This window comes from Pecten maximus, chromosome 8 (assembly GCF_902652985.1).
Source record: "Pecten maximus chromosome 8, xPecMax1.1, whole genome shotgun sequence".
Lineage (NCBI taxonomy): Eukaryota > Metazoa > Mollusca > Bivalvia > Pectinida > Pectinidae > Pecten > Pecten maximus.
The window spans coordinates 5,192,472-5,211,324 of NC_047022.1; the positions used below are offsets into that span (position 1 = coordinate 5,192,472).

Consider the following 18,853-nt stretch of genomic DNA (forward strand, 5'->3'; position numbering starts at 1 on the left):
TTCTTTCAAATGACCATACAAGGAAATGGATGAAAATAAACGTATTTATTTAAGAAAAACTGAGTTTAACATAAGTAAATGTAAGTATAAACAATCAAACGCTTGTTAGATTGTATTTATTGTCAATATAAATGCAATGTGAGTTACATAAATATTCATGGCGCCTATTTATATGGTCAATAAATGCAATCTAACAATCGTTTAATTGTTAAACAAAATGCTGAAAAATATCTAATACTAAGTACACAGTAGATGAAGTATCGCAATGGATTATTTTAAGCCAAGACCCAAGTCATATTGATGAGGGGGGAAAAGGAATCATCTTGTGATCACTTGGATTCTGGAAGTCAAACATGTTTGCTATCCCTTGATTTCCTTTGATTTTGTTTGGAATAGGGTTTTAATTATGCATCCTAACTGCCCCAGTAAAGCTTGATCAAAACACAGAATTAATATTAAAATAGTTTTTTATCACTCATGTCTAAGCATTTCAGTACTTCCAGTACTTTGATCGATTCTTTAAAAACATGTATTTAGTTATGCAAATTTATCATCATTCAATTTTAGTGAAATGGGGGGGGGGGGGGGGGTAGTATAGCTAATCGCTGTTTTATCTGCATAGCTTCTCAGAATCAAATGGAGAAATGCCATCAACTTACACAACATTGAATCCCCTTTGTCCAACAATATTCCATACCAAATTTTATATCTTTTTAAAATCTGGATCTTCAAGCAACATTGTTCAAAGGGAGATAACTCCAACACAAATCCCATTTTCATCACACATTTGATCTATGGGAGTATAAAACACAAAATGATACTGTTGTACTTGAAATTTCACCGAGGGCACCTCAGCTGTGTTTTATTGCCAGTTTTGGGTGTACATATACATAACATCAGTCGACACATACATATCTCACATATTCTCGCACATACACAAAGCACCATGAATTCATACAATCATTCAAGGTCATGACCCCAAAATTCAACCAATCATATGACTTTGTACATGTCAAAAAATTTAACATGGAAATAACACCTTACTTTTTAAATCTTAAGAATAAGCTTATGAATATTGGATTTGAAGGAAACATTTCTTCTCTGACATCTTCCATAGTAACATTGAGACAACATACATGCGTACCTGTATATATATAAATATGGAGTCAGGAATTTAGAAAAGTGGAATATATTCTCAAGTGACCTGCTAGTGGCAAATTACATAAAAGAGGTCTAGTAAGTGGCCCACAGGGCCTGCATTATTCACCTGGATATTTCGGTGATCACAGTAAACCTTCAACATTTATATCACAAACATCTGAGAAAACACTAGATAAAATCCGCGGAACTCAACATATGGCGCATAAACTAATTTTTTATTTATAGTAATATTGACCTTGACCTTTGGACTCCAGGATTATGTCTGCGTGTAATCTACCAAATAGAACTTTGATATTTTGCAGAAACAAAAAAATGGACAGACAGACAACCTGATTAGTACATGTTTTTTTGGGGTTTATTATATTAAACCATCCTATTAAGTGCCAGGGTCATTTAAGGATGTACCAGGTTTTGGAGGTGGAGGAAAGCTGAAGTACCTGGAGAAATACCACCGGCCTACGGTCAGTACCAGGCAACTGCCCCACTTGGGTTTCGAACTCGCCACCCAGAGGTGGAGGGTTAGTGATTAAGTGTCAGGACACCTTAACAACTCAGCCATCACAGCCCCGTACATGGTAACAAATTATCATTATGCAGGGGCCTAATTATACAATTTTGATTCAGTTAAGAAATAATGCAGTAATAATAAGGTCATGACCTTGCCACAGATGCATATTCACATCAAGCATAAATACGTCGTTATGGTAACTTAATTAACAATATACTAAATCAGTACACAACACAATATTGGCATTTTTGTTCAAACATTGAAAATAACTTACATCCTTATCAGTCATCTTAACACTGAACTCGGCGAAAACTAATCACTGAAGAAATATTTATAATTATCAAATCATTCAAATTAAATGTCAACTTCATATTGATAACTTTTTAATTACAGTTATTCTTTTCATGCTTCATTTATTGATGAGGAACTCTCCTGGAAGGAGGTACAAAAACTCATCACTGAAGCGAAAAGCGAAAACGCATCATTGAAGAAATATTTGTAATTATTAAATCATTCAAATTAAATGTCAACTTCATATTGATAACTTTAAAGTTGCTGACAGTTATACTTTTCATGCTTCATTTATTGATGAGGAACTCTCCTGGAAGGAGGTACAAAAATGACAAGAAGCAGTTTCCCTTGAATGGTTGAGATCATAAATCCAGTAATGTTTTATTGTTACTTCAGCAGGTCATTAAATATGATATCTCCTATTATCTTATTACAGCATTCTGTTGAAATATTATGAATTGACAGTACAACTATTGTAAATCAATGATTAAGTCATTTTTTATTCTCTATAAATTTCAAACAATACAATCTAATATTGTATACTAGACACAATATATCATACAGAAATGCTTTTCTCTGCCTTCAAACTTGCTTCTTCGAGACCAAATTATTTCATTAGGGCTGTTGGTTAACCATAAATATGGTGATATCAATCGACAGAATATACAACTAGAGTTCTTAGTGTCTTAGCTACTTCTCATGATATCATTACTGTCATATACCCTAAAATTATCACTTAACCCTTTCAACTTTAGTGGACTCTGCCATTCTTTCATAAGTTGAAGTCCATTATGGTCAGTAGGGGTGAAAGGGTTAATAGTCTGAGCTAAATGACAAATCTACTAATGTCATTGACTGTTATCTATCTTTGAAGTATTACACATTGTCTGAAATAAACAATGTATTAATAGATATATTCGGATTTCCTCATTATTTATTTCCTAATTACAACATTAAGAATTTAAATGCCAGACTTAAGAGTGTATTAAATGGTAAGCATCAATAAGTTTTTTGTCTGAATGTTAGAAAACAACAGTTCAGGAATAAATAAATAAACGGCATACACTTCCTGCTGGTTTTTGTCAACATCAACCAGATTCAAAGTAAACTTAAAGCTTAGCACTTCAAAGATAGATTTCTCTTAATTGGCATTTGGGATTTTTGATTTTGGGTCCTTTATGTCAAACTCAAAACGCATACTGCAACAGGATATCCCAGAGGGATCTTGGTGCATGCCATCTAAGATGGCCACCTCACATACATATCGACCATTTTGTTTTCATGATCAGACTCGAAATAATGGGCACAACTATAGAGATCGAGGGGAACCTATATAGAGGTATGAGAAATATCCTTCAAATACTTCTCAATAAATATTGATAAGGATTGCTTGCAGTTGCAAAAACGGACAATAGATGAAGAGAGATTTGAATAGCCCTCCATATGACGGATGTATTCTCTTATACCCAAATTTCATTAAAAATTTTGATGATCAACGCAATAATATTTTCCCATGTTAGAACATCACATAATTCACTTTTTTTCTCAGATGTACTACCTTATACCCAAATCGCATTAAAAATTTTGATGATCAACACAATATAATTTTCCACTATTAGAACATAGGAAATTCACTTTTTTACCCAGATGTACTACCTTATACCCAAATTTCATTACAAATTTTGATGGTCGACACAATGTTATTTTCCTGTTAGGACAAATGTCGGATTAACTGACCAATATATAATTTTTATAGGAGCATATCACTTGTTATATCTCATCCTGACATGACTGCATTTGAAATAGGCTAGTTTCGTCCATAGACATCAACAGATGAGTGTGTCACCATAAAGTTTGTATGTGTATAACACACTTCAAATTCACAAGTAAAATGTAATTATATAACATCGTACTTAACACCATGTAGACTAAAATGATACAATTTTACTTAAATTGAACTGTAAACGTGGAAATTTACGCAAGATGGAAATTTACGATAATTACACAGAGTTCTATTGATCATGAAATTTCCCCCACATGTATTATTTTGATATCAATTTGCTTAATCTCGAACTACAAACGAAGGTGGATCGATCGCGAAAATTACAACCACCTGTATAGTTTACATATCGAATTCTCAAAATTAACCATCCGCGAAAATAACCATGTTTACATTATCTAGGTTTGCTTCCGTACATGAAATATCTACATAATGTATTTTCTTTGTCATGTGATACTCTTTGAATTTATCAAATATCAAATGGTCGTCATCAAATCCAAGAATTTCTTTACACAGCCTCATCATCAATCATATTTGTCCCATGATCCTAGTGCACGTGTCTCCAGACAGTTATAGACATCAAAATTACATTCATGCTTCAGGATGCCAACTTCACATACAAACTACAGGGTAAGCTAAGATACCTACTAGTATATAAATACATTCCTTGTCACGATTACTATCATTATGCATCAATTATGTGGAAGGAAAAACAAATCTGGTTCTATACTAGTGTGTAAGAATCCAGTGACAGTCTGACATACCCTTGTCCAACAGATTAATTTTTATCAAATATTTTTGAAGTATGTCAAGAGTGTAAAACGAACTATCTCAAATACCGTGCACTTATGATAAGGAAACAAGGAGCATTTTGCAAAGTCTGAATGTCCTTTAATATAATCAGACACAGATTTAGAGGAATATTTTGTTGGCTTGTTCTGACACAGGGAGTCAAATAGACAAACAGATTCTTAAAAAAGTTTTGTTTTTTACAAGAATGTCAAATTCAATTTGACATTCTATAAAATCACATAACCTATGAATCATGACAATAGAAATTAAAATTACGTGTATATTTACCAAATGATTTTGATTGATCAATCTAATTATTAAAATTGCCAGTGTTCCAAATTTTACAGTGAGCCTGTCTAATCCAACACCATGTGGTAAAGACGATACAGGTTTGATGATTAGGATATTGAAATACTTATTCGGTATTTTTCTAAAGGAAGTTTATTATCTTGCTGTAACAGACTGCTGTAAATCACTTAGATTTCGCGGAATACTTTATTTCACGAGCTAATTCCTTTACAGACAAATTAGAGAATACATGTACACGATTTCGTGACCACTGAAGTAGAAATGACTTTAAATTTGCTAGAGATGAGCTATTAGAGTTATGGGCTGTGTTATCAGTAACTGATAGCTTGGCAATCATCCATCATCCAAAGGTGATTTTCGTACAAATAATCGCTAAGGATTTGAATCTCAATTGACTTTCCTCTCGCAGTAACGCGAAAATACATCACACGCGAAATTCAAGTGATTTACAGTACTCAAGATGACAGTATACAAGGGTGTTCGACTTCTTTTACATGTAACATGCCGAGCTAGTGGTATGCATACATACATACATACATATATACATACATACATACACAGCATACTTTTACATTCATTGCAGAAGCGGATCGATATTTACATTATTTCAAAATGAATATTAATGGAAGTTTTAAGCGATGTGCAAAAGATTTTTAATGACTGCATAGACGAAGCTTAAGTCAATACAATCGGGGGAAAATGATTTTGATCACAAATGAATATGAGAAATTAATCTCTGAATGAACTAGCAACACCAATGGCCCAATGGGACTGTACTGCTCACCTGCCCTTAATGCAACTTTAAAGTTGATCTACGTCATCTATGTGAACACCAGGCTGATTACAACCTTCATTTAAATACAGTTTATTCATTTAACTGATTTTGTATCCGTTTATTCCTGCATACTCCTGGCCTAATATTGTGCCCTAGCTCTTTTGCTTATTCAGAAAGAACAATTGACAATTACAGACATTTCAAGTCTGTGACCTTGAGAGTAGGTCAAGGTTATCATGGCAGTCCAGCATGGCCAAATATTATAAATAATCATAATTTAATACAACCCTATATAGCTAGGCCTCTTGATTTTTGTTATTAAGAAGTCGGTTCAAGATTCTAACACCTCTAACCCCTGTGACCCTTATAGTAAGACAACTAAAAAAAAAGAAAATTGGTAGTTCTTCATCTTATCATGCTTCTGGCCCAATATCATGACCCTAGAACTTGTCCAAAGATCAAAGCATATTTTACCCCTGTGACCTCGAATGTAGGTCAAGGTATTTCATTTAGACAAACTTGGTTGTTCTTCATCCCAGCATGTTACTTGCTAAACATCTTGTCCTTGGGCCTATTTTTGTTAACGAGAAGAAGTTGTTTAAAGATTTAAACACATCTAACTCGAAACCTTGAGTTTGTCAAAGTCATTCATTCAAGCTTGTTGTATAAAGGCCCATTATCAGGTCTTTGGACTTCTTGGTAATCAACATTTTTAAAGGAAAAAGTTGACACCAGACAAACGAGGCATGTTGCACCATGGTATAAGCCCATGTGTCCTTTTGGCAGGTGAGAAATAAACAATGAATGATAATTAGCAGTCATTAGCTGAGAGCAGAGGTAAAATTTTAAAAAAAAAAGAAAAAAAGTAGGATCTGGAAGTCAAAAATTGAACATCATGATACAAATACTGAATGACAAGATCTGGCTATGAATATTTCAGCTGAATCAAGCTACAATAGGCCGCCTTGGCCACTATCAAGCTATACATCATCACATTCAACATGATCTGGCAATTGATGTCCAAGTCTTTCATGATCGGACTAAAATATGCCAGACCCCATCAACATCACATCAACAACACAAATGGGTTTCAAATGGTGGATTCAATAACGTAATTCTCATAATGAACCTCTTATCACAGAGTGATCAAGTCCTCCACGGCCTTCCTCATCAAGGTCACAAACAACATTGTCATACCAGGTCAAAGGTCAAACCAATCACAGGTTATGGGTCATAGTTTATAAAATATCACAATATCATGTCAATGAAGTATTTCGCAATTGATTTCCTTCAGAATCTGCCAAGGATTGTTATATAATCAAAAGATCACCATTTTTCTCCTTTCACATAGGTATGTGATCATGATCCAGCAATCCAGTCTAGGTCGAAAAAACATCACCCAAACTGTTTTGAATTCAAGTATGTCAGCTAGTTTTAAATGGTTCAATGCATATGGTCCACGGCCAAAATGCAAATGAATAGATCTTCGACAGGCCAAAAGTAAATCCATTTATGTAAGTAATCATAATAATATATTAACCTTTTTAACTTGTCATGTGACCATGACAACTTTTCCATATGACACATGTACACTTACCTTTTTCTGAAATATATCACAGGTATACCAAAAATGGTTCAGAATACCACAGATGGTACATGTGACCAAATATGGCATATGATACCAAATATGGCATATGATACCAAATATGGCATACAATACCAAATACGGCATATGGGACCATTTATGGTGTATGATACAAAATATGGCTTATGATACCAGATATAGCAGATTATACCAAAATGGTGTTCAGTTGGGACTTGTGCCAGATAGAAACTAAATGAAACAGTGGATTGAATTAAACATGAAAAAAATTAATTGTTGTTCGAAGTGATATCATTGCACATTGTACGATCCATGTCAGCGAACCTGGTCTGTCAGAGACGTCCTAAACGCGCCTATTGGCAAACTGGTGCTAAGAGTCACAGCCAAATTCAAACTTTGTGGCTTGTATGCTCTTCATTGATTTCTTCTTCATATCACAAACCAGCTGTCTGTTGAGCACAGCCATGCGTAATGTGCTATCCTGTCCTCAGGTAGAGGTCATGTCCTGACCTCTTGGGGAGGTCAGAGGTCACATTGTGGGGGTCAGTAGATGTCAGGACACATGCTCCAGTCCTGTCTGTCTTTACATTCCCAGTATCTGTTGTTGAAAGTGTGAATCATACTTCCCGTCGATTCGTCCTTTTTCTTCTCGAACCAGACAGGCTTATGTACTTCTGGTTCCTCCCCTGAAAAATAAAATTCACAGTTGATAACTACTTATTCTTTACAGAAATAATGTTCATTCTCAAATAAAATGCACAGTTGATAACTGCTTATTCTTTACAGAAATAATGTTCATTCTCAAATAAAATGCACAGTTGATAACTGCTTATTCTTTACAGAAATAATGTTCATTCTCAAATAAAATGCACAGTTGATAACTGCTTATTCTTTACAGAAATAATGTTCATTCTCAAATAAAATTCACAGTTGATAACTGCTTATTCTTTACAGAAATAATGTTCATTCTCAAATAAAATGCACAGTTGATAACTGCTTATTCTTTACAGAAATAATGTTCATTCTCAAATAAAATTCACAGTTGATAACGACTTATTCTTTACAGAAATAATGTTCATTCTCAAATAAAATTCACAGTTGATAACTACTTATTCTTTACAGAAATAATGTTCATTCTCAAATAAAATTCACAGTTGATAACTACTTATTCTTTACAGAAATAATGTTCATTCTCAAATAAAATGCACAGTTGATAACTGCTTATTCTCTACAGAAAAAATATTCATTCTCAAATACCAATTAAAAAATATTTAAGAGCTGATGGGCTTTACAAAAACTTCTTTTTTAGTTCTATGACTTGTTGTCAGTCAATAACTCTGAAGGACCCCGAGTACCAGAAATTCTGCGTTGACCCCGAAACCCTGGAAGTGTGGACTGTGACAGCCGAGGAGAATCACCCGCGACACCAAGCAGTTCAGATGTCCTCCCCCCGACCCTGTCCTGTGTCACTTCCTGTTTCTGCCAATACCTGACAGTCTCTAACTATCCCATAACTCTACATAATAACTTGATTCACAATATCATAATAAAACCTATTTTTTTCCCAATGACCACACCTCCATTTGTGATGACCAGATTAATTCTTAGATAGTTTTGATATTTCATTAACTAACCTTTCTTTAAAGCTTCTTCAGCCTCCGCTTCACGCCGTTTACGCGTTGCACGCTGTTTTTCCTCCAATCTCAGCTTGCACTTATTTGCCTCGTCCCAGTTTCCATCTTCCATTAGTCTTTGATCTGGACGTCGACGACAGTCTGTGGGTGCTACACCCTCTTCAAACTCATTTAACTCTATGGCCAGGCGCGTGAAGTGGTACATTCTCTCAGATCCAGGTCTAAGGGAGAAAAATCCCATTAAGGGGAGATAATCAGACATCCACATTAAAAAGAAATTCCTTCATTCGACATCAGAAACATGCATAATTTGTATTGATGAAATATATGTCTGAACGATAAATGAGTGTTTGTGCCTACAAGAAATTAATGCCGAAATGTACAGTAAAAAGGCATATTTTAGACAAATACTGTATGTCTTTGCGGTAATTAGTGATACTTAAGGTCGAATTAAGAATTTTCAGGACTTAACACTCGAAGAACTTTGGTTTATCATGAGAGTAAAACTGCCTTATTAATGTAAAGATTATAACTTTTGCTACTTGGAAAAAAATACATATTTTCCTGTAAGTTTCATTTTGATGACCTAAACTTTATTCAAACGAAGGAATGCCCCTTTAATGAAACACACTATGTCTGAAACACCTATTCTGTATCAATAAAAATGTATTGGGACAAAATTCATCAAGACAAGTTGAAAAAAGTACCATCAGTAATAACTTAAATATACATGCAGAATGTGTGAATCAAAGAAGGTGTATATTTGGAAAATCATTATCATAACTCAACATTAACTATCTTTAAAAAATTCAGAGGTTTTTGTGTCATGAAAGTGTAACCCTGGCTAATAACATTGTCATTAACCTTGTGAAAATATTTCTAACTAAGTCTGTATTTAATGTGCAATCATTCAAATAGTATCAGATAAAGTATATCCATTATCATCTGATACTCTGATTTAAATGCTACTAAATATCGTTATGATAAAGAATGGCATTGAAAAGCCTTTTTAAAATCATCCATTGTGAAATATCTCAATTTCAAAGAATGATTACATAAATCAAGTTTAAAGAAGGAAATAGGACTAGAATTTCGATCTTATTACCAGGGAGAAAAGCAGAAGGCCAGACCTGTATAGCTTTCATAAAGTCACAAGCTAAAAATATGGGGATTGTTTGTGTAAAGAGACACTACAACTTGTCACTGATATATAAAATATACTTACGGCAGGAGGCGCCGTTCCCAGATGACGAAAGGTGCCCCCGTCTCAAACATGGGCTTGCCTTTATTGGAATCGTCTACGTGTAGGACCTGGGCTCCCTCCATCTTACGGTCCCATGTACCAGTCAACACCCACTTAGCCTTTCCTCCCGCGTCAGTAACAACACCTGTCACCTAAATAGAAAACAACACCTGTCACCTAAATAGAAAACAACACCTGTTACCTAAATAGAAAACAACACACACTTAGCCTTTCCTCCCGTGTCAGTAACAACACCTGTCACCTAAATAGAAAACAACGCCCACTTAGCCTTTCCTCTCGTGTCAGTAACAACACCTGTCACCTAAATAGAAAACAACGCCCACTTAGCCTTTCCTCCTGCGTCAGTAACAACACCTGTCACCTAAATAGAAAACAACACCTGTCACCTAAATAGAAAACAACACCCACTTTGCCTTTCCTCCCGCATCCTTAACAACACCTGTCACCTAAATAGAAAACAACACAAAACCCTCCGATTTTGCACGATTTGTTCACCTTTGGCATAAGGATGTGCTATTGAAATTGGATTTGACCCTGTCAGTTAAATACAAGTTTTCTATGGAGAACATTCCTTCCTGAATTTCTAGAGAGAATCTACCTTCCTGAGTTTCTACAGAGAACCTACTTTCTGTGTTTCTACAGAGAACCTACTTTCTGTGTATCTACAGAGAACCTACTTTCTGTGTTTCTACAGAGAACCTACTTTCTGTGTATCTACAGAGAACCTACTTTCTGTGTATCTACAGAGAACCTACTTTCTGTGTATCTACAGAGAACATACTTTCTGTGTATCTACAGAGAACCTACTTTCTGTGTTTCTACAGAGAACCTACTTTCTGTGTATCTACAGAGAACCTACTTTCTGTGTTTCTATACAGAGAACCTACTTTCTGTGTTTCTATACAGAGAACCTACTTTCTGTGTTTCTATACAGAGAATCTTCCTTCCTTGGTATCTACAGAGAACCTACCTTTCTGTGTTTCTACAGAGAACCTACCTTTCTGTGTTTCTACAGAGAACCTACTTTCTGTGTTTCTATACAGAGAACCTATCTTCCTTGGTTTCTACAGAGAACCTTCCTTTCTGTGTTTCTACAGAGAACCTACTTTCTGTGTTTTTACAGAGAATCTTCCTTCCTTGGTATCTACAGAGAACCTACCTTCCTTGGTATCTACAGAGAACCTACCTTCCTTGGTTTCTACAGAGAACCTACCTTTCTTGGTTTCTCCCGTGAGAAGTAGCTATAAGCTGAATACTTGAGATGGCATTTGTCATTGTTTCTGTGGTTGGTGATGTCCATCTCTCCGTGGTGATCAACCCAGAGTTTCCCGACAATAATGTTATGGACCGTGGTCGTCACCTTCCTCCATGTGTAATGATTACCAGACTTCTTAAACATCAGATGTGCGATTCCTGAAAGGTAAAACCCATTAAGTACATAATAATTCACCACAAGCTATTTCTTACGGATTTGATATAATTTATTATACAATATATATATAAAGCAATTGATTTCCAGAAGCAATCTAATTAGAATATAGATGCTCATTTGTTACATGAACATCTAATGACATCACATATGGGGTCATGTCATGATGACCTTTGTTATCTCAATATTTCACTTTCAGGTCGAATTATCAATTTTTCGGGTACATTATAATTATACATAACTTTTAATCAGAGAAATATATTTTACAAGATATATATATATACATGTGTGTGTGTGTACATTAAACCATCTTGTGTATTTATTCTTATTATTCAGACATGCCTCCCTATCGTTGCCCTGTAAAACACCCCCTATGGAGACGTCAAGTGTGCGCGATTGATCCAAATCTTTCACATAGTTTGCAACATTAAGTTAGAATTACCAGGAGAAAACCTACTAACTTATTGGAGAGTGGTATAAAAATTCCCCTGCATGTATTTTGAAATGTAATTCAATCCCTTCAAAAAAATTGATCTCCAATTCAAGTTTATTCATTATGAATATAAGTCTCCCAAAATTTGACCTCATGTTAAAACAGATTTCTTGAATGATGAAAATACTGTAAACATACTGTAATGATTTAGGGCACCCAAATTTTAGCATTTCATCAATTTACAAAACTTTAATAAGTAAAGTGCAATGATCAATTAATGCAATGTATTAATTGCTTTATTATTAAAACGTAATTAACACAATAATCATTTCGCCCAAAAAAAATTAAGATTTATCTGCTTAAATTGTGTACGCTTACAGTATTGTGATTTGATAATCATACCATTAATCAGATTTTCAATTTCGTGATTTATGAATACTGGGTGATGCCTCTCTTACCCAACGGAATGATCTGTAGGTATTTGCCCCTAAACTTGCTGGTCATGCTAAACTCTTGCCACAGTATCCATTCCTTGCCCTCTGTGTACTGGGCAGCTGTGGGTGGATGATGCATCACCTGTTCTGCAAGCGTGCGCCAGCCGAGGTCGTCCATGCGGTCACATTCGTACGTTTCACCAAGAAGCGGATTAAATGGTTTGGTGCTACGATTTATGGTGGTGGAGAAGGAAGAGATTGTGAATGCCGCTACATGGACTAGTTGTTCAGCCGAGTCCTCGCATGCACCTGCCTTGTCGAGAATGCTGGAGTACTCAAACTCTTCCGTCAATCTTTGAAGCATCGACAGCGGTTCATTAAAATTTACCTACGAAGAGAGAGAAATTTGTTAAGTTTATAATTAAAATTTAGCTACGAAGGGAGAGAAATTTGTGAAGTTTATAATTAAAATTTACCTACGAAGGGAGAGAAATTGGTTAAGTTTATAATTAAAATTTACCTACGAAGGGAGAAAAATTTGTGAAGTTCATAACTAAAATTTACCTACGAAAGGAGAGAAATAATAATCACATAAGGCCATACCAATTTAATTTATTGTTCGTCGGATTTACCGCTCCTGTTTTATCAAAATCAAAATTAAAATTTAAAAAAAAATTTACCGCTCCTATTTTTTCGTCAACGAAAAATGACGAATCCGGAAAAAATTCTCGCGATTTCAAAATTTAGAAAGCGCCTTTCTGGATCAATTGAATGTTTGAAACGAAGGTCACAGTACAGTAACTGAAGCGCTTTTTTAACAGTGATGTGAACTGTCAAACACAATGAAAGCACGAGGGTTTACCTGAAGAAAAGTTGTGTCAACATGGGTATTTTTGTTGTATCAGTAACGACAGAACGCGGCCGCCACAATGTACTACAACATACAGCTATGGAGGTGGACGACGCTTCATCATTTGAACATTTATTTAACAAGGTAAACGAAACACACTCTCTCGTCGAGATATGTATATCAAGCAGTCGACCCCCGTCTGCAGACAGCATTGTTGTGTCATCGCTTACGATGACATTATCTTTGTGTCAAGAGTTGGGCATGAGATTTGTGGAGTTTTTAGTTAAGCCTGAAAGCGTGATAGCGACTCCTGACAAAACGTCAGCCTTTTCTGTACTGATGGAATCACAGAAAAAACGTTCTCTCCCACAGAAGCCGAAAGACACTGGTAAACTTATCGGTCCGCAAAAACTTTACAACGATTTGATTGATTGGATTGCCACTTTTGATGCAGGTTGGCATGGTGATAGCCAGGGACAAGATAATCATGTTAGTGTTTTGTCTGTTTTGTATTTTTGGTATTTAAATTATTCTTGTATCTATCAGCATCTTTACTATCTTATAGGCTCTAATCATTCCAATTCGATCTGTTCCTTATTTTTATATGACAGTCCATGAAAGACTGAATTTTAATGTGATTATTGGTGACAAGAGGTTTGTTTTGCATTCCAAATTATCAGTAGGTTAATTTCCATGTTTCCTGTATGTAATTTTGTTGAATAAGTATTAGGTTCTAGTCATTTTATTGAAATCATTTGTTTTTATGTGCCAATCAAGTATTAGGTTCTAGTCATTTTATTGAAATCATTTGTAACTTAATGTGCCTGCCAATCAAGGAAAGTATTTTATATAATTTTGAATCTTGTTTACAGAAGTGTACTAGCAGTGCATAATTTTGATTAATACAATACTGTTGATTTTGTTTTAACAATGTGTTTGTTGATAATTTTGAAATAGCGATTACCTTGGTCTGTTTCATCAAAACATCTTTCATATCACTAGACTTCAGTATTTGGTTGATAGAGACACCATACTGGTACATAAAATTTATTATTGTTATACATATGCATTCTTAATGAATGATAGAGTTAATCGTTGAAATGATTTGCTCATGCAAGTAAATTTGAAATTAATAATATATGGTTGCAAAAAGGTTGCTCCATATTGTTGTGGCTTTATCTTTTAATTTCAATGGATAGTTCTATTTAAAACGCTATTAAACAGTGCCTTTCTCTCTTGTGTAGCTCTATACACTATCTCACTGCTGTGCAAGTCATTTCTTTACAACATTTAACCAGTTAAGTTACTTTACAACATTTAACCAGTTAAGTTACTTTACAACATTTAACCAGTTAAGAAGTGTTTAACACATGTTTTCACATTATTTACACAGTCAAAGACATTTACTGATATTGAGACCTCTGAAATAATTCGCTCGCTCCAAATTTTCATGATTTCAAAATTATTTTAACAACAAAAAAATTTCGCTCGCTCGCTCCAATTTTGAAATCTCGAAATCCGAAGAACAATTTATTAAATTGGTATGGCCTAATTGATAGAATGAAACAAGTTCAAATCAAAGACTGCAACTTGTTAAATTTCACATGTAATAAGAATAATGTAACATCTAGCTACAACCTGGAGATGTTTATCAATCATAATACTTGGGATACATTACATTTTGCCAAGAATTGGGATAGAATGGAAACGACAAAATCCTGACAGAGATGGATGGCCGGACAGATGGACAAATGGACAACTACATGTATGTATAACCCCATAACTTTGTTGCAGGATGTATAAATACACTTCATGAACAGAAAGATCTTAATGTGTGTTATTATCAAAATGTGAATTTCATGGTTCATCTTTGCATTTACCCTTAAGGGCTAAACTTTGCACTTTTGAGAATGCTTAATTTGATTTTTAATATTTTGATGCTTCAAACTTGGTTGAAATTTTATAGTAAAGATGGTTGTTTTCATGGTATACATATGGGGGTTAATTCAATCCTGGTCCAAATAATTTGAAATCATAATAAGTTGTGTTAATTAAACTGATTGGTCTTCGTTGTTTTACATAATGAACAAATATGACTTCTTTTTTTTTTTTGGCCTTTTTTGTACTGATTAACACTAACTCTACAATATGTTTTTTACTTACCAAATGTTTTATGTACAATGTCATTTTCTCGCGATTACAACTAGATTACCGACATGTACGAGAGATTCCATGCATTGAGTCTGTCTCTTTAAACTGAGCTTTGACAGAGTGTTACATTGATATTGAATTACTACTAATACTAATATACTCTAAATATTACAACACATGATTTTGATTTTATGAAACTAATGCCAACTTAATTAATGGATGGAGGAGTTCATCATGCATCTTATATAAATAAAGCTTCTATATCTACAAGTGGTCAAGTGTGACCAATTCCCTTTAACTTGATGACCACCAAAAAGGAATGTTGCATGTAAGCTGTTAGCTTTCAGATAGCAGTTTTGTCTTTATGCTTCCTAGAGAGTTGAAAAAGACATTGGCTGATCGTTAACATCTGAATAACTATATATATACTGCCCTCCAAAAGTCCTGTTACAATTATTACCTAAGATACCAAAAAAAGTTAATCTTGAAGTCTTTACTACCATTTGTTAGAATCATAACTTCTTCGGACGTTTTTGTTCATGATTTCAAATGTTCATGTTCATTTTTCAACAGTGCATATGTTTTGTTACAATGGAAATCCTCAAAATGCAATATTCTGGAAATGTCCCTCTTTGTTGGATGTAAATTTCAAAAATACATTTCTTACATTTTTTTTTTACTGTTAACAGTTAAACAATTACAGTGGAACTTCGTTAACTCGAACTCGGATAACTCGAATACCCCGCTTAACTCGAAGTACCTCGCCGGTCCCGGCCGAATTCTCTCTTTATCTTAGTAAAAAAAACTCGGATAATTCGAATTCGGATAACTCGAAAAACTCGGATAATACGAAGTCAAAATTTGGTCCCAACAATAAAAATCCTACTTGAAATGTTCGAATAACTCGAAGTATAATTTTCGTCGATCGGTGGCAAACGCCGACATTTTTGAAGAGCTAAATTCCGTTTGTAATACTGAACATATCGGCACTACTAACCTACATGCTATTATAAGTGTTTCATAAATTCATAAAAGAAATTGTCGGTTGAATCTTATAACAACAAGTCTTGGTGATAAAAAGTACTGCTTTACTTACATCAGGTAATTTCCCAAGGCGGTCGCCGATATCAGTACACACGATAGTCAACAACTCATCTACCCGTTCGCTCAAGCGGAACTAATCTCTGACACACCGGTAGATCTACCCGGCTGATGTTTTTACAGGTGTAGAAATGACACAGTCACCGGCGCCTATTAAATCTTTAAACTGCTGAAACAATAGCGTAATTACTGCCGAGGTGTTCAGAGTACAACTGTAACGGTCAGTGCGGTCTATTAAATCGGATAAAACGCCAACTCAGTTACAGTAACATTTTATACGCACATGCGCAGCCCAACTTCCGGTGCTAATACACATGGAAATGGCGTGGTTATCAATAAAAAGTAAGTAGGCCGATCAAACAGTATTTTATATATGTCCAATAAAAGGTAATGGTTCTGTTACGTTTTGTATGCAATCTGTGTTAAACTTAAACGGTTATTTGTTTTGACATTAATAACTTGTTATTTTGTCGAATTCCGTTTTATCGTTTACCTTTTGCAAACATGACTTGCACATCAGATCGTTATTGAAGTGACTAAGTGAAAGAAACTTTATCGTGACTGTATATCGGCAAAACTACACCAAATTACAAGTGACATAACGAAACATTACATATATATTTACATTGATCAGTCTTCACACTAAACTGATCAGCGACAGAGCTGAGTTATTATGATTATATAATGTTGACAAATATTGACCAAACTTTTCACCAAAAACGATAACTCGCTTAATTCGAACACTCGGATAACTCGAAGTTTTTTCGTGGTCCCGTCGACTTCGAGTTAACGAAGTTCCACTGTACTTTAATTTGTATAAGTAAAAAAAAAACACATTTTAATTAATTTTTGAACATTATGGAAAATAGGACCCTCCATTCCCTCTCCCTGCAACTTCAAAGAAAGTGAGGTATTTTTCAAATAATTTGCAATCGTCACTTACAAATGGACTATCTTACGGATATTACAATACTTTTTCTCAAATTTTGTTGGCTAGTCCATTCGAATTTAAACGTTCCAAGTGTAACAGAACTTTAGGAGGGCAGTGTATAATAATTCATGAATCCCTTCGAGATGGCTATAGTACTGTGATATAGCAGTATATAAGAACTTTAAATTACCATTGTTGTTATTTCAAAATGTTCGTTTAAAAACCTGTTTATCAGAAATTACTCACTGGCATGGGTATTTTGGAGAGTTCCTTTCCTATGCAATTCTTCATGATGCTCCACAAATTTAGACTATAGTTTGGCTTCAATGGAATGACAGGTCGGCGAGACCCTCGGCTCCCTTGGGAGTCGGATGTCAACTGACGCTCAGGAGCTTTTTTTGCCACCGCCTTTGAATTACCTTGACTCTGTAAACAAATTACATTTTATTTACAGCCAGAATATAACGGAGGAAGCAATCACAGGCCCTGTGAAGCACAGGTTAGACCCAAAACTATGATGAGACCTACCACTAAGAAATGGAAAATTCAGGAAATACATGTACCAGCATTGAACAAATAGTTATCAACAGTTGAAAGGAAATGAAAAAATATGGATTTTTTTTACCTAGATGTTGATATTTTGGATAATCTAATCGGCATGATCACATCAATGCAAGCCCCAGCATATTTCTACTTTCATTTGCACTTACACTAAGGTTGAAATAAAGTCAGACAACCATTGTTATGTGAAGTTCAGTTCACCTGATACCATCAATAAGAGCACTTGTTCTTGTTTATGTCAGTTAAAGAGGGAGAGTGATTTACCACTGTATCGCCGTCCGTGTTGATGTGAGAGTAAACTCGTGCCTCCTGCGTATCACGGTCTTCGTCGTTATCACTGCTCACACTACTGCGGTCGTCCGGTATGATCTGGCTATCCACACTCATATCACTGATGGTCCTTCTAGTAAACAAAGACCAGAGTCAAAGGTTGGAAGACAAACTGACATGTCTAATAATGTCAATATGAAGAGCAAAGGTGTAAGGTGACTTTTGTTTGTTTGTTTTTGTTTAACGTCTGAATAACAGCCTAGGTAATTTAAGGACGTGCCAGGTTTTGGAAGTGGAGGAAAGCCGGAGTACCCAGAGAAAAACCCCTGACCTACGTACGGTCAGTACCTGGCCACTGCCCCGAATAGGTTTCGAACTCGCAACCCAGAGGTGGAGGGCTAGTGATAAAGTGCCGGGACACCTTAACCACTCGGCCACCGCGGCCCCTTGTGTTGGACACCTTAACCACTCGGCCACCGCGGCCCTTTGTGTAAGGTGACAGAGTAAGAATGAAGTAGCCGGCCACTACCTCACTGATCATCATAGAGGAGGCTGGTCAGCTGCTATCAAGGATAT

At 35.2% G+C, this 18,853-nt stretch overlaps 1 protein-coding gene across 3 annotated transcripts in view; it reads right to left on the minus strand.

Moving 5' to 3' along the window:
- Window positions 1-823: 823 nt before the first annotated feature.
- Window positions 824-18,853, minus strand: part of LOC117333117 (oxysterol-binding protein 1-like) — a 35,561-nt gene continuing 17,531 nt past the window's right edge. For 2 of the 3 annotated variants that reach the window (XM_033892251.1, XM_033892249.1), the window contains 7 exons: window positions 18,272-18,410; window positions 17,693-17,872; window positions 12,438-12,801; window positions 11,331-11,530; window positions 10,079-10,248; window positions 8,854-9,074; window positions 824-7,905 (listed from right to left, as the gene is read on the minus strand). In XM_033892251.1, coding sequence (XP_033748142.1) covers window positions 7,763-7,905; window positions 8,854-9,074; window positions 10,079-10,248; window positions 11,331-11,530; window positions 12,438-12,801; window positions 17,693-17,872; window positions 18,272-18,410 — 1,417 coding nt within the window. In that variant the 3' untranslated portion in view covers window positions 824-7,762. The remainder of the gene's footprint in view (window positions 7,906-8,853; window positions 9,075-10,078; window positions 10,249-11,330; window positions 11,531-12,437; window positions 12,802-17,692; window positions 17,873-18,271; window positions 18,411-18,853) is intronic. The other variant, XM_033892250.1, reaches the window with a different exon arrangement.